At 41.8% G+C, this 16,463-nt stretch overlaps 1 protein-coding gene across 1 annotated transcript in view; it reads right to left on the bottom strand.

Moving 5' to 3' along the window:
- GDPD1 (glycerophosphodiester phosphodiesterase domain containing 1) overlaps window positions 1–11,430 on the bottom strand; it is a 110,831-nt gene extending 99,401 nt beyond the window's left edge. The window contains exon 1 of the mRNA XM_089656995.1: window positions 10,805–11,430. Within this exon, the coding sequence (XP_089513121.1) occupies window positions 10,805–10,940 (136 nt within the window). The 5' untranslated portion in view covers window positions 10,941–11,430. The remainder of the gene's footprint in view (window positions 1–10,804) is intronic.
- Window positions 11,431–16,463: the final 5,033 nt, after the last annotated feature.

Below are 16,463 nucleotides of genomic sequence, written 5' to 3'. Positions count from 1 at the left end.
AGTCATTAAGGTTCAGCTGGCTGGCATTTGGCAACTCGAACTTTCAGCTCCCTCCACAGATTTTCAATCGGATTAAGGTCTGGAGACTGGCTAGGCCACTCCAGGACCTTAATGTGCTTCTTCTTGAGCCACTCCTTAGTTGCCTTGGCCGTGTGTTTTGGGTCATTGTCATGCTGGAACACCCATCCACGACCCATTTTCAATGCCCTGGTTAAGGGAAGAAAGGTTCTCCCCCAATATTTGACGATACATTGCTCCATCTATTGTCCCTTTGACGGTGCGGTGCATTTGTCTTGTCTCCTTAGCAGAAAAACGCCCCCAAAGCAGAATGTTTCCACCACCATGTTTGACAGTTGGGATGGTGTTCTTGGGGTCATAGGCAGCATTCCTCCTCCTCCAAACACATCGAGTTGAGTTATTCCCAAAGAGCTCGATTTTAGTCTCACCACAACATTTTCAACTAGTCCTCCTCTGCATCATTCAGATGTTCAGTGGCAAACTTTAGATGGGCCTGAACATGTGCTTTCTTGAGCAGAGGGAACTTGTGGGCACTGCAGGATTTCAACAGCAGCTGTAAAAACATCAAGTGTGCATGAAGACTAATTAACTAGTTCCCCATCTCCCCTAAATCATTTTCCTGCTTTTTTTGGTATTTTTTTAACCAATAATACTTACACTTTTTCGTTTTTATTAATGTCGTCTGTTCATTTGTCACATAAAAACAGGGCAAAAATTGAAAACAAAAAAGCCTTTATTAACAACTTTGCAATGCTTTGTACCAGAATCATAATTTGTGTGTTATTTTTAAGTGGGAAATGTTTTAAATAAAATATACACTTTATCCATAGTAACATGATTTTCTTTTAAACTAACACTAATCAAAGTAGAAAAGTGTTTTTTAGGTTTGTAAGATGTTTTGTGAATGGTTTGCTTAAAAATATATTCATATACCGGTAATATATATATTTTTTTAGATCAAAAAATATATTTTGCAATATAAAAATCACCAAAAGAAAGCCTGGCTTGCCCTAAAAAAAATATGTACTTATTTACTCTAAGGCTCCGCTCAAACCAATGCGTTTTTTAGTGCTTTCTGCAGAAACGTACTATAATCCATTTAACATGGTTTCCTACGGAACATGTTTACATCTATGCTTTTTTTGAGCTGCTGCATTTTTGGAAAGGGTCAGGGACTTTTTTAAAAGCAAAAAGCAGTGTTTTTGCTACAATAGAGTTCAATGGAGAATCTGCTGAAATGCAAGGTAGTGCGTTTTTGCATTTTTATTCTGCCCAGCAAAAAAAAAAAAAATCCCACTTTAAAAAAAAAAAAAAAAAGAAAGAAGAGCTGAACACAAATCAAAACGCATCAAAAACGCGTGTAGAAAAAAAAAAAAAGCCAAACGAATTGCAAAAAGCACTGCAAAAATCGACAAAAAGCAAACCGCATAGGTGTGAACAGAGTCTAAATCCGGCCATACACTGGTCGAATTACGAAAGAATTTTCTTTCGAAAATCTCTAAGAATTTTCGTTCACATTTTGCACCATTAGTGGGTCACAGAAACAGCCGATTTTCGTGTGACCATCGAATTTGAGTGATCGGGCATGTTGGAAATTTTTTTTAAAAACAGACGAATTTCGAATCAATGATGGGAGAATCATGCAAGAAATATAAAGCTGTGACCTGGGAAGAAAAGAAAATTCTTGGGCCACAAAAATTCTTTTCTGTAGCAACATAAGGAGAAATTGAAGGCTTAGTTGGTTGAATTTCGAAAACAATGGTGGCACCATCGGAATAAAAAAAAAACAAAATGTACAAAATTTCTGATTTTCTAAAGAAAATTAGTTCGGAATTTGACCCCTGTATGGCCTGCATAAGTAAGTTTGGGCTCGACATACAGTAATGTAAAGATTTATTATTCCAAAAGGTCCACCCATCACTCTCACAGTCTTGCAGCTTTATTTCTGCTAATGAACATTTTTAGTGAAATAGCACCTTTACATAAACCTCCAACAAACCTAGAAGATTCAGACGAAACGTAAGATTAAAAAATGAAGGTTACCTTCAGTGACAGATATCAAAAGATTAGAAGATCCAGAAATAATCAGCTTAAGCCATATGCAAACTCAGCTTTGCCCCCTTACACCTTCTGAGCCTCCTAGAAGGGTATTTGTATTTCACCACAGTGAAACAAACTGGCCACACACTAGTAGATGTTCATACGAACATTCGTATGAAAATTCTCAGTACATTCAATGACTTGATGTACTGTTTGTTGTTTAAAAGTACTTCAGAGCTTCATTTCCTTGTGACATTTGATTTTGGAATCAATGGACTTATCTAAATAAAAACCGTAAACGCTGCTAGAAATTAATTTGAAAAACAAATTTCCATCCTGCTCCTTCAAATTTCCTCGTCTTTACCGTGACAAAGGATGGTCCATTTGACCCCCACTAATGATTAGAACACCAAACACTCGTAAAAAGTGAAAAAAAAAAAATTGGAATAAAATTCTAGTAGTATATGGCCTGCTATACTATACACCTCCATGCTGAACAGCTGTTAAAATAAGATAGCCCCAGGAGAAGTGCATTGTTTTTAAAAAATGTGCTGACTCAGAGAAATGTTAGAGGGAGACGTAAACTCAACCACTGTGTAGTATTGCAAAGCAGGAAACAGAGCTTGTGAATACAATAGGCATATGTAGCCTACATCCAAGTACATAAAAGGAAAAAAAAAAAAAAAAAGGAAACATAAGAACAAACTATACTGTATATAGAAAATCTTTAGACTTGATATAACCTTGAAAAAGTCCTAATGAAATAAATAAAATACCCACTGACAAATTTCTCTGAGGACCTTAACTCTAGAAGCTCTGCCCAGAAAAAGTAAGCAAAAAAGTACAAAAGGACTAGTCACCAGTATTGCCTGTAGGCTCTCTGCAGCTGATCTTTCCCCCATAGTGGCCTACCATGCCTAGTTCTACACTGTGTCTCTGGGTGAGGGCAACCATCTTGGCAAGGGATCATGGATTTCTTTTCTTGTAAAGATAAATATTCCCTGATGAAGGGTGATCTGATGACTGGTGTAGAATATTCCATAAGCAGCAAGAGAGGTTGACAAAGCCCACATTCACAGAATGAATGTAGCAGAAGCAGGGAGATGCATGCAGGGTGCAGATTCCACTCCAGCAAGCAGTATAATAAAATACATCTTCAAGCTCCCCAAAATCTGGTGTGACTAGCAGTCACAGGTAGCAGTGCCTTCGATGATCTCCCACTACAGATATCAAGTTATCTACAGACACGGGAGTGTCTAGGCACTTTCGTATACCAGGAAACGCACTGCTTTTTTTCATGTGGAATTTGAGACAAAAAGTACATTTTTCAGGGTATTGCCTAGACACAGTTAGCATTTCTAGATGCTAATCATAGCAAATCACATAGCAGATCGTCCCTTTTTGTGAATTCAGGTCCACTTTAACCCTTATCTTGCCAGGTCCATACACCATACAGACCTGAAAGCGGGGGTTCTATACACAATCAGGTGGCTGCAGCCACCAAATTGCATACAAAACTGACAGGCAGACTCCTGTCTGCCAGGTGGAAGCAGTTAGGCAGCTGCACTATCACCTAATCGATTCCTCAACCCTCCGATGCCCCCCCCCCCCCAACATGCGCTCCCACCATGTATCCGGGTCCTGTTTGCCCATCTGCAGGCCTGGGGAGCACCATGGCGGATGCCGGTAAATGGAGGGGAGAGAGGAGAGTGGACGAAAGTGAGAGCAACAATTCTAGCATAATGTTAACTGATGACCTATAGGGGCTTTTGAAGTGTCACCTATAGAAAATATAGGGTACTGACGTTTGACGCCATTTCATAGGCACACATAAAAATTTGGGTAATTTATTGCATTTGCCCTAAAATTCACTTTAGTGTGTTTTTTTACTGAAATTTTGTGTTTCCTAGATCTTTGGGGTAATATTGCATGACATAAAAAATTGGAACAACTACTATGTGAGTCTCTAGGATGTCTGCTTTCAGAAAATATATGTTTTGGGGGGTTTTGTGTAATCTTCAGGCATAAAATGTTTTTTTTAAACAGGTATGCAAAAAAATAAAATAATATCCAAAATCGGCTCTAGCAGTGAAAGGGTTAATGCAGCTTTTTTTTTGCCCTAAGCTGTAACAACATGCTTGCCTTTAGGTTACATCTGCACAGGTGAAAAATGCCAGAGTGAATGACAGCGGCAGGAATCTGCTGATTACTACAGATCTTTCAGCCACCTGTAAGTGGCTATCTGTACACTTCAATGACAGGTCGGCGGTGGCAGAAGCTATCTATGGCTGCACTTTGTGTACTTCCAGCAGCGATCATTGCAGGTAAATGTTGGCTTGGTGGACATTCACAGATAGCTGCAGCCATGGCCGACCTCTCATTAAAGTGCAGAGGGCTCAGCAGCCGCAGCTAGCCACTTACAGGTGGTTGAAACACTATCATTTAAACCAGTGCTACTCACCTCTGAGAAAGTAGCCTTAGACACAAACCTGAAAATCCACTTCACTGTACACACTTAAGCTCAACCATTCTCCACCAAGGTCCATTGGAACTCCAGTGGTCCCCTGAAGGTTGTTAGGGGTTCCTTGAGCTATGCCCAATTGGCCTGATGGTGCCGGCATAGTTCCAGGTTCAATGCCACTTGGCAGATTTGTTTAGCTGTCTGTAAGAGGAGCATTCTTCCCAATGACTCCCAATGAGTATTTTTAGCTGGGGTTCCCCAAGACCTGAAAATTATTTCAAGGGTTCCTCTGGGGTAGAAAGGTTGAGAAAGGTTACTTTAGCTGATCAGTCTATGCTTATGCCAGGCACACATATCTCTGCTATTTCTGCTACATCATACTAACACGATTAGCTGTGTTAACGTAAATTGGAAGTTCCCAGTTAAAAGTTAAAACACAGCTGTAGTGCACATGTACAGTTCTTCAAGAGGTCTGTATGATTTGTTTCTTTGTATTCTCCAAAGAGTAGCAAAGCCAAAAAGGCATAACATTCCCAGCTGGCAGTCAAGGGCTGCATGAGGTCTTGCTGTGTTACTACTGTGGTGGATCAGTTGTATCTGACTCAGACATCTTGGTGCAGCTGTTAGAATGTATTTTTTGGCATACTGTGTGTCATAGTTACCTACATAGTTACATAGGACAGTTGGAAAACTCAGCATCAAAGTAATACCCAAACTTTGATCAAGGTCTCCAGACTTTCTAAACAAAAGGCCTTTGTTTAGAAAGGGGGGCCAAACTATGGCCATTGGAGGTAGAAAATGTCCCAGCATCAGTGGGAGTAACAATGACCCATCTTTGGTGTCACAGAGAGAAATTGTGCCCATTTGTTGGTGTCAGTGGAAGAAATTACGCCCCATAGGCCACATCCAGCCCCTGGGCTTCAGTTTGGAAAGCAGTGGTCTAGAGGAAAAACAAAAACAGGTGTAACGGTTGCCAGTTTGGCACATTGTACAGTATGAAAAAAATTCCTTCTAGTCTCCCAAGGACAATCAGATTCATTCCCCAGGATCAAAGTACTACATTGACCTTGGATATATTTGTTAACGTTCTTACAGGGAGTGGGCTTTTTAAAATTAAAAACCCAGGGCTGACCAGATCAGTGTTTTGCTGGCCTTTCATTAGCCAGTTGGGGTGGTCCTTTTAATTTAAAGGATAAGTTCACGTTTGGGAACATATTACACGTTGCACCCGTTTTTAGGGCGGAATATGTAACATTTTCCCATAGCTGCAGCAGCCCCCACCCTCTGACAGATACTACTGGGAGAATTCTGCCCATACTATCTGTAAAATTTTAAAACAGCGTGGCTGTGCGGGGCTCTGCACACACTGCCATGTCATTCATTCACAGACATCCTTAAAAAATGTATTATTTTTGTCCAAAAGGTGAACTTATCCTTTAACTTCAGTAGTGAAATGTGAGGTCGGGAACTGGCTATGCAGTCTGACAGGGATGATTGGATTAGAAAAAAAAAGCCTCCGACCATCTCCCGCAGCACGTCTGCAGCCTCCGCCCATCTCCCGCAGCACGTCTGCAATCTCTGTCCCACTCCTATAGTATGTTTGCAGTATATGACCATCTCCTGTAGCATATTCATAGTCTTTAATCATCACCTGTTGCGTGTCTGCAGTCTCTGTAGTTCAGGGGGTCAAACATAAAGCTCCTATATCATGTAATTTGACCACCACTGCTCTTGACAGTGGCTAAAAGGTTATGGAACCTATCCCCTCTAGATTATGTTTTGATACCAAGTAGTGATGCACCGATATCTCATTCACCGAAAATTTTCAGACGAAAATAAGGTTATTGGCGTTTTGCCGATAGATTAAAAAAAAAAAAAAGTGCAGATAATAACTGACTTCAATGAAAACCTGCGTTCCATTGACTTCAATGCAAAGTCGCCTCCATTTAAGTTTTTCTATATATATATATATATATATATATATATATATAAAATATCTTGTGTCCAATTTTTGTGTGTTATATTGTGGCTGTCTCGTTAAGGGGAAACTCAACAACTATCTAGCAGGGACTAAACATAACACAAATGATTTGAACTCAGAATCTTTAGTTTTGGTAGGATGGAGTTCTACCTGTACACCAGCTATATATGAAGGTGGCAAAACAAAAACATTCCATGAGAGCATAGGACATAGAAAGGGAAATAAACAAGTGGAACCAAAGAAAGTAAAGCTATGAGAAACCTGGACATTTCACACATTTCTTACAAAAATGCTGTAAGAGTTACAATTAAAACTACTACAATGAAAGTTGCAATGAAAACAATAAAGTCCAAAGATACCTATTGACAGGAATTTTTGTTCAGCAGGAACACAGGGGAAAGCAGTTCCGGCACCTCCAGCACTGAATGTATGTAATGGCAAGGGGTGTTGAGGTGTGGTGGAAAGTTTATTGATGCTGGCTGCTGGGGGGGGATCTACTGTCACTGGAGGGGATCTATTTTTTCATGCCCCTCCCTCCTAGATTGTAAACTCCAAGGAGCATGGCCCTCCTATACTGAACTGTATTGTTGCTGTATTGTCTCCCGTTATATTGTAAAGTGCTGAGCAAACTGTTGGCGCTATATAAATCCTGTATAATAATAATGATGGTCTATTGTTGCTGAGGAGGTCTATTGCAGTTAGTGGGGGATCTATTGCTGCTGGAAGGGATCTACTGTTGAGGAAGGGTCCATTGTTGCTGGCTGCTGGAAAGTGTATTGATGCTGGCCAATAGGAGATCTGTTGTTGCTGTTGGGGGTCTGTTGGTGCTATTCTGTTACTTGGGGGAGTCTATTACCGGGGGTTTATTTTACTGCTTTTTGTTATTAACAAATTCCATACAAATTATTTAGTACCACCAAATTATACTTGGCTGTGTATTTTCTGTAAGGAGCAGTACTAGGAGGTGGGTAGGGGTGGAACCAAGGGACTGTGGTTGGAGGCGGGTAGAGGGAAGGACACGAGAAGTGATTCAGAAGGGGGGAGTTCCTGCACCTAGAAAAAAAAAGCCCTGCCTATTGCTGATTTTACATGCAAGTTTCACGGTTTGCATTTCCATCTGATTGGTGGCCTCACGTACCAAAAATGTTTAAATAAATAAATTATAGAATAAATGATCATTTTGGACAATGAAATGAATCAGTGACCAAGTGCTTGACGCTTGTAAACGCATCTAAACGCTTGTAAAAGCGTCAGGCATTTTTCTGCAAAAACGCTGCTGCCAGGGGGGTGGCTTCTAGGACAGTTTTTTTTTTTTTTTTTTTTTTTTTTTTTTGACGTCCTGTGTGCATGAGGCCTTAATCTATAAATATTAATACCAATCCTATGTAAAAACCCAATTAAACCATCATGATTTATTACTGTAAACCCTATGGTGGCAACACACAGCACAGTCAGACAGCTGCTCTCACACAAAGCTCTACATTGGCTTGACATCTGAACACTGCTCCAAACAATAGCACTGCTCACGGAGGGACTATTGCTGACTGCAGCAGTGTTTGGGGGAAGTGTCAGGCCACTGGAGAGCCTGGCTGCTGCTGCGTGTGTGAAAGCAGTGGTCAGACTCTCCTATGTGCTACCAGCAAATAATATGTTAACCCTGGGTGCAACACAAAGTAAAGTAACATCAGATTTCTTACTGTATATGCAGCCGGAATTACTGTAATAATCACAAGGGTTCAATGGGCTTTGAGATGACTGGTAAAGGAAAGAAAGTGCCGCCATATTTAGCCTCATGAATGAAAAATACCAATTAGTTGCGTTGTCCATTACCAGCAGGTAATTATATATTGTATTAGAAAAATAACAAGATAATCTGGTATGGGACTTCTTGAATTCCTCAGTTCAAATCCCAGCCAGGACACTATCTGCATGGAGTATGCATGTTCTCCCTGTGCTTTCATGGGTTTCCATCCAAAGATATACTGGTTGATTGTCTCCTGTCTAAATTGACCCTAGTATGTGTGTGCATGCATGTGAGATAGGAACCTTAGATATTAAGCTCCTTGGGGGCAGGGACTGATGTGAATAAGGACCTTACACAGTTAGCTTTTTGAGGGCAAGGACTGTTGTGCGCTATATAAAAAAAAGGTCTGCAATAATAGCTGGTAACACAAACCTTTTTCTTTCATATATAGATGTGACGTGGCTGTCCACCTGGGTGAAGTTGAGTTTGACATATCTGGTGCACTGTGCACTACATCTGGGCCCTCTATCACATTACATCTAACTGAATGGCACTGCAGCTGGTCTAATTGTACATGGGAAATCAAGTGTTTGCACAGATAAACTGACGCCTTGTCTTCTGGTTGATGCAGAAAGAGCAGGTGTTCACATCTGATGGTACACACAATCCAATGTCATACTAGGCAAGACAGACTACATTGGCAAACTGTACTCCACAATCTAATGTGTCACATACACGAGACAGTATTATGAATGAGCACGTTTGACAATACCAGGAATAATAGGAATTACTAATATCATTTATCCAGATGTTTATACAGTCAGGTCATATGTGGTATGGGCAGGGAGATTCATATTCTTAAAGTGATAACGCAGCACTTTGGTTGAAGCTCTTGCTAATACTGCAGAACGAGTCTCTAGGGACCTTTAAATCTTCAGTTTTTCCACTGCAGGCTTTTGGTGACTTTGCTAAGGTGACACAATGTTAATGTTATGAGAATTAGATGAATTTCTGTCTGTAAATGCTCTACGTACTCCTGATAGTTTACCATTAATACCTGAGTCAATTCCCTATAGATTCTATGTGTTTATGTAAATACGTTAATTATGGTAAAGCTGAAAGTGCTGTAATAAAGTCACAGATGAAAACAAATCACCCACTCAGCAAAGAGCCTGGAATATGGCTGGAGCACAGATAATTGGTGAATTATTACCCTCCTATAACAGCAGTAACACCCTTCACTCAAAATAAGGACCCCCTTCTCCCCAAAATAAAAAACTAATGATCGCTTCCTTACCTACAAAATAAAAACCCAATGGCCACCCCCTTCCCCACCAAAAAAGATGCAACGTTCACCCCTTCTCCATAGAATAAAGACCCAACATCTACCCCTTCCCCTAAATTAAGGATCCAATGTCCACCCCCCCCCCAATAAAGACCCAATGTCCACCTCCTTCCCCCTCAAAAAAAGAAGGATCCACTGTCCACTACCATCTCCCCAAGATAGAGACCCAATGTCCACCTCCTTCAACCCAAAATAAAGACCCAATGTTCACCCCCATTCCCGTAAAATTAAGACCCAATCCTCAACCCCTTCTCCTCAAAATAAAAACCCAATGAAAAACCCTTCACACCAAAATAAAGACCCAATGTCCACCCCTTCCCCACAGAATAAAGACCCAATAACCACCCCTTGTCCCCAAAGTAAAGATTTTATATCCACCTTCCCCCCCATGTCCATCCCATTCTGCCCAAAATAAAGACCCAATGTCCACTCCTTTCCCCCCAAAATAAAAACCCAGCATACACCCTTGTATCCCGAAAATAAAGACCTAATATCCACTCCCACCCACCCCCAAAGTAAAGACCTAATCTCCACCCCTTCTCCCCATAATAAAGACCCAACATCCACCCCTTCTCCCCAAAATAAAGGCCTATTGTCCACCCGTCCCCCCAAAGTAAAGACGCAACTTGAACCCTCTTCTCCCTAAAATAAAGACCCAACGTCCACCCCCTTATCCCCAAAATAAAATACTCCATTGGACTTTTTTCTGCTCTGTCGACTACTACTACTAAAAATGGATAAATGAAAAAAAAAAAAAAAAAACTTACGTATGTGATATAATGAAAAAAAATGTAAAAAGCATAGCCTACATTTTTTTAATCTGAAATTTCTCCCTCTGGTTTGCAGGTATTTACAACTAATAAAGTTATGACTTATCAGAGTGACAAAATAAAAAATAAGTCAACAGCTTAGTGAAGCAAACATACAATTCCAGTTACAAAAAGTATGCTTAACTGAAACCGTTACTTCGAAAATACGTAGTTTGTCATTGCCGTTTTCCTGAAAATGCGAGTTACCTGGCCGCCTCTGCCAAGCCGCAGGTATAGTCAAAACATCTGATCGAACGACTTGCTGAATGGAAGCCACAGGATCAGCATGACAGCCAGCCAGGTAGCATTTTTAAGAAGGTCATGAGCAATGCCCTTTCATATTACCAATGCATGTAATGCCTGCCACTGTCTGATGTGGTGGGTACGATGCCAGGCGCAATCTTACCTCCTCGGTGGGAGATGTGCTTACATCGGAACTTCTGCTGTTTCCTCTTGTGCAGCAGATTGGGAAATTTCAGGAGCAGGGCAGAGGTGATCAGATAGCCACCCAGGGTGGTCAGTAGGTAGAAGGCGGCTGACATGGTGCACCTGCTGCTCAGGGGAGCTGATGGATGGAAGAAGTGTGTGCTGAGTGCTGGGAGGATGCCCTGTGGGAGGGTGACTGGGGACCCAACAGTGGGTGCTGCCTGATCACTGGGATCCCATAGTAGATCTTGTTGGTGATGGAAGATCTCCTCGATTTCAGGGTGTACAGGTGATGCCAGGTGCCTGCTGGCTGTTCATAGATCGTGTACCCAGCTGGAAGCAATTCAGAGAGCACAGGTTCGGACCAGGGCACCGAGCTGTCATCCAGGACAAGGGGCACCTTGCATGGAGGAGCCCTGATGTCAGTGTGGGATTCTAGGAGGGAAGCGGCATGTCCTTGGGAATCCTCCTGGATCTGGTGCTGTGAAGGCAGACGGAAGAATCGGGAGTCTCTGCACTGCCCAGCAGGCTGGCTGCACTGCACCAGCTTCCTCTACTAGCCGGTCTATCTACACTTGTCACTGCCTGAGCACTGCGCGTGCGTGCTTCCGCCTTCACCGACTCGTATAACAAAGAGCTGCTGAGCACATGCGCAGTACGGAGTCTAGCGCTAAGTTTATATTAGATGGAAGAGCTCGGCTGGAATGAGCTGCTGATGGCTGGAAAGAGCACTGATCCCTTCCGCGGTCAGCTCACATTACATGACTGCCCATTAATGAGCCCTTCCATGGGGAGGGAGGTGGTCAGACCTGGCCTTGTCTAGAATGATGCCTGGTAGTGGTCATACACATGTCCAATGATCAATTTATCTTCCAATCGATCTCCGACGATAGAAATAATATGTAGTTGACAACACGTTTAACATGACACACCATGGGAAGTGCCTTGCGAGTGATAATTGAAAAATACAATCATAAGGCTGCTTTCTCGCTGATCCTTGTTTCAGCGTCGTAAACGGAAAAAAAATGCGTGACTGTGTATGCCTATGGAACCCTTCGCGCTGATCCTTGTTTCCGCGTCGTAAACGGAAGAAAAACGCGTGACCGTTTATTCCTATGGAACCCTTCGCGCTGATCCTTGTTTCAGCGTCGTAAACGGAAGAAAAACGCGTGACCGTGTATTCCTATGGAACCCTTCGCGCTGATCCTTGTTTCCACGTCGTAAACGGAAGAAAAACGCGTGACCGTGTATTCCTATGGAACCCTTAGCACTGACCCTTGTTTTCGCGTCGTAAACGGAAGAAAAACACGTGACCGTGTATTGCTATGGAACCCTTCACGCTGACCCTTGTTTCCGCGTCATAAACGGAAGAAAAACGCGCGACCGTGTATTCCTATGGAACCCTTAACGCTGACCCTTGTTTCCGCCTATGGAACCCTTAACGCTGACCCTTGTTTCCGCGTCATAAACGGAAGAAAAACGCGCGACCGTGTATTCCTATGGAACCCTTCACACTGATCCGTTGCGGGTCGGGTGCATTTTTTAAAATCCTGCTTGCTGCACAAAAAACACACCTCCCTATTGAAATCAATGGAAAACGCAGCAAAAACAAATAAAAAACGCACCCGTGTTTTTGGTGCGGTTTTTGAGTCACATGTCCTGTAAAAAAAATGCACCGCAAACGCAGCAAAAATGTGTGTAAAAAAATGTATGCGTTTTTGCTATGGATCAGTGTGAAAGTAGCCTAAGTTAACGGTCAAATCATTCTTTTTTGCCATGCAGCCTCAGAATCTGATAATCGAAATACAATCAAATTCATGAGCAAAGCATCTCAGTGCTACTGATCGATGCAACAAAATGGATAATTTTCTTCACTGGATGTTCAATTCAGATTGATTGAATCTGCTCTAAGGGCTGATTCACAACACATGCAGTCCAGTGCACTTTTATTCTGCATCAAAAATGCATGGACAGTGTTTACCATGGATTCCAATGACCCTAGTTCACACCATTGTACTGCGTTCTAGTGCAGGCAAGAACATGTTGGCTTATTTCTGTATGGAAAGTGGCAAAACACACCGGAACGCACAGTGTCCTCAATTGAGATGAAAAAAAAGAGCAGAAAAAAACGCACCAAAACGCAGAGAATGCATTAACAACGCGCATGCACAAACACATCTGGAAGAAATTGTGTTGTGAACCAGCCTTTAATTGAGTCTAAATTTATAGGAAGAAAGATATCGCCTTTTCAAATATTTCCATTTAATCATTTTACTCAAGTCTTGCATTGATCAGACAAGAACATTGAAGTGTGTATGGTCATTATGAAAGAGGTTTGAAGGATGATTCACATCTATGCATTGTGGGAATGGGACACATGCGTTATATGCATTACATGCGTTGATGCATGGCAGCGCCATTCATTTTTAATTGCATAGTGTGCTGCAGCAAAACATTTGTTGCATGTTCAATTTCTTTGTGACATTTTGGTGCATCAGAAGCCTCAATCGATTGATTTCAATGGGCTGCTTTAATGCATCGTACAGAAAGTGGAACTTCACTCCATAAACTAACTTCTTCCAAAACCACTCCAGATTTAAAGCCGAACTCTGGGATTAGATATAATGAACCCTTGCAGTGCCCCCCCCCCCCCCAAATACACACTGCAAGGGTTAAATGCTCATTTAGTCTAGGGGTGCAGAGTAAAAGTATACAGTCAGGTCCATAAATATTGGGACTTTGACACAATTCTAACATTTTTGGCTCTATACACCACCACAATGGATTTGAAATGAAACAAACAAGATGTGCTTTAACTGCAGACTGTCAGCTTTAATTTGAGGGTATTTACATCCAAATCAGGTGAACGGTGTAGGAATTACAACAGTTTGCATATGTGCCTCCCACTTCTTAAGGGACCAAAAGTAATGGGACAGAATAATAATCATAAATCAAACTTTCATTTTTTAATACTTGGTTGCAAATCCTTTGCAGTCAATTACAGCCTGAAGTCTGGAACGCATAGACATCACCAGACGCTGGGTTTCATCCCTGGTGATGCTCTGCCAGGCCTCTACTGCAACTGTCTTCAGTTCCTGCTTGTTCTTGGGGCATTTTCCCTTCAGTTTTGTCTTCAGCAAGTGAAATGCATGCTCAATCGGATTCAGGTCAGGTGATTGACTTGGCCATTGCATAAAATTCCACTTCTTTCCCTTAAAAAACTCTTTGGTTGCTTTTGCAGTATGCTGTGGGTCATTGTCCATCTGCACTGTGAAGCGGCGTCCAATGAGTTCTGAAGCATTTGGCTGAATATGAGCAGATAATATTCCCCGAAACACTTCAGAATTCATCCTGCTGCTTTTGTCAGCAGTCACATCATCAATAAATACAAGAGAACCAGTTCCATTGGCAGCCATACATGCCCACGCCATGACACTACCACCACCATGCTTCACTCATGAGGTGGTATGCTTAGGATCATGAGCAGTTCCTTTTCTTCTCCATACTCTTCTCTTCCCATCACTCTGGTACAAGTTGATCTTGGTCTCATCTGTCCATAGGATGTTGTTCCAGAACTGTGAAGGCTTTTTTAGATGTCGTTTGGCAAACTCTAATCTGGCCTTCCTGTTTTTGAGGCTCACCAATGGTTTACATCTTGTGGTGAACCCTCTGTATTCACTCTGGTGAAGTGTTCTCTTGATTGTTGACTTTGACACACATACACCTACCTCCTGGAGAGTGTTCTTGATCTGGCCAACTGTTGTGAAGGGTGTTTTCTTCACCAGGGAAAGAATTCTTCGGTCATCCACCACAGTTGTTTTCCGTGGTCTTATGGGTCTTTTGATGTTGCTGAGCTCACCGGTGCGTTCCTTCTTTTTAAGAATGTTTCAAACAGTTGTTTTGGCCACGCCTAATGTTTTTGCCATCTCTCTGATGGGTTTGTTTTGTTTTTTCAGCCTAATGATGGCTTGCTTCACTGATAGTGACAGCTCTTTGGATCTCATCTTGAGAGTTGACAGCAACAGATTCCAAATGAAAATAGCACACTTGAAATAAACTCTGGACCTTTTATCTGCTCATTGTAATTGGGATAATGAGGGAATAGCACACACCTGGCCATGGAACAGCTGAGAAGCCAACTGTCCCAATACTTTTGGTCCCTTAACAAGTAGGAGGCACATATGCAAACTGTTGTAATTCCTACACCGTTCACCTGATTTGGATGTAAATACCCTCAAATTAAAGCTGACAGTCTGCAGTTAAAGCACATCTTGTTCATTTCATTTCAAATCCATTGTGGCAGTGTATAGAGCCAAAAATGTTAGAATTGTGTCGATGTCTCAATATTTATGGACCTGACTGTATGTTACCCTATATATTTGTTCTACCGGTATGTGTGTGTTCACATGTGTGTTTTATAAATCAGAGTCTCTGTCATTTTCATGTACTTCTTCAATCTGAACTACTGTACCTGGTTCATCCTGCCATTTACCTTTCTTCATTGTTGTAAACTGACCACACAAAGCACAGAACCCGATCTGTGGTAGTGTGGTCAGTTTTAATTCTTTGGCTGGCCATTCAGAGGTAAAGGACTCACAGCATGCTTGTGTTGGGTAGTTTGTTTAGCCACCACACTCCTCCTGACCAATTACAGCTTGTCTCTGGCACACAGCCCCTCCCAATCACAGCCTGCCTCTTGAACACGCCCCCTGCCCAAACCCAGCCTACATCTTTCCTCAGGCTGAACAGACTATGGAATATAGGCATGTTGTGCATCTGCACGGTGTCCTGTAACCGTCCCCCATTATCAGGAAGATGAGATGTATGGTCACATAACAGAATTTTGTAACCTTGTAAAAAGAAAGGTAAGGATTTCTGAAACTAAACAAAAGCAGTTATAGCACCTGCATAGTTATAACTTGATTAAGAAGTGTCTAGAAGAGTGTTTCTCAACCTTCTTTCAGTCAAGGCACCCTTTATAATTATGGACAGTCCCGAGGCACCCTTTATAATCATGGACAGTCCCGAGGCACCCTTTAGAATTATGGACAGTCTTGAGCCACCCCATTCTAAAATGGAGTGCCTGTAGACTGTCCATAATTTTAAAAGGGTACTACATTCTAAAATGTGAAAAACTATTCTAATAGTTTTATATAACAACATCCACACATGTAGGACACCCAACATTAGAGATGATTTATTCTTCCAAAGCAAATACACTTTTGCACACTGGTACTGACTAGTATTCCTATGTTTCTCTTCTCCCTCAGCTTTTCTCCATCACTGAGATAATGTGACCCCAGCAATGATGAAGAGGGGCTGTTGTAGGGTCGAACTAGGATGCTGTGCAGGCAGCTGACATCCTCCTTATTAACCGATGATGTCATTGGTTGTCAGGACACCGGTGGCTAGAAGGTTGTAGTGGCGCATAATGGAAACCTGTGGCTTTGTGTAACTAAAAGTCAGGCTTTTTCCACCCGCTGGCTTGTATACAAGTTTTGGGCAATTTTTAGACATTTTTCCAAGGCACCCCTGAAGAAATATCAAGGCACCCTGGTTGAGAAAGGCTGATCTAGAAAACTGTATGTTCATAACTACTTTAACTACTTCCATGTTCTGTATATGTACAGTGGCCAGAT

The sequence above is a fragment of the Staurois parvus genome, unplaced genomic scaffold (genome assembly GCF_062004578.1).
Source record: "Staurois parvus isolate SC_StPar_1 unplaced genomic scaffold, SC_StPar_1.0 ptg000029l, whole genome shotgun sequence".
In the NCBI taxonomy this organism is placed as follows: domain Eukaryota; kingdom Metazoa; phylum Chordata; class Amphibia; order Anura; family Ranidae; genus Staurois; species Staurois parvus.
The sequence above is the reverse complement of the archived record's forward strand: the minus strand, read 5'-3'. Positions and strand labels throughout refer to the sequence as shown.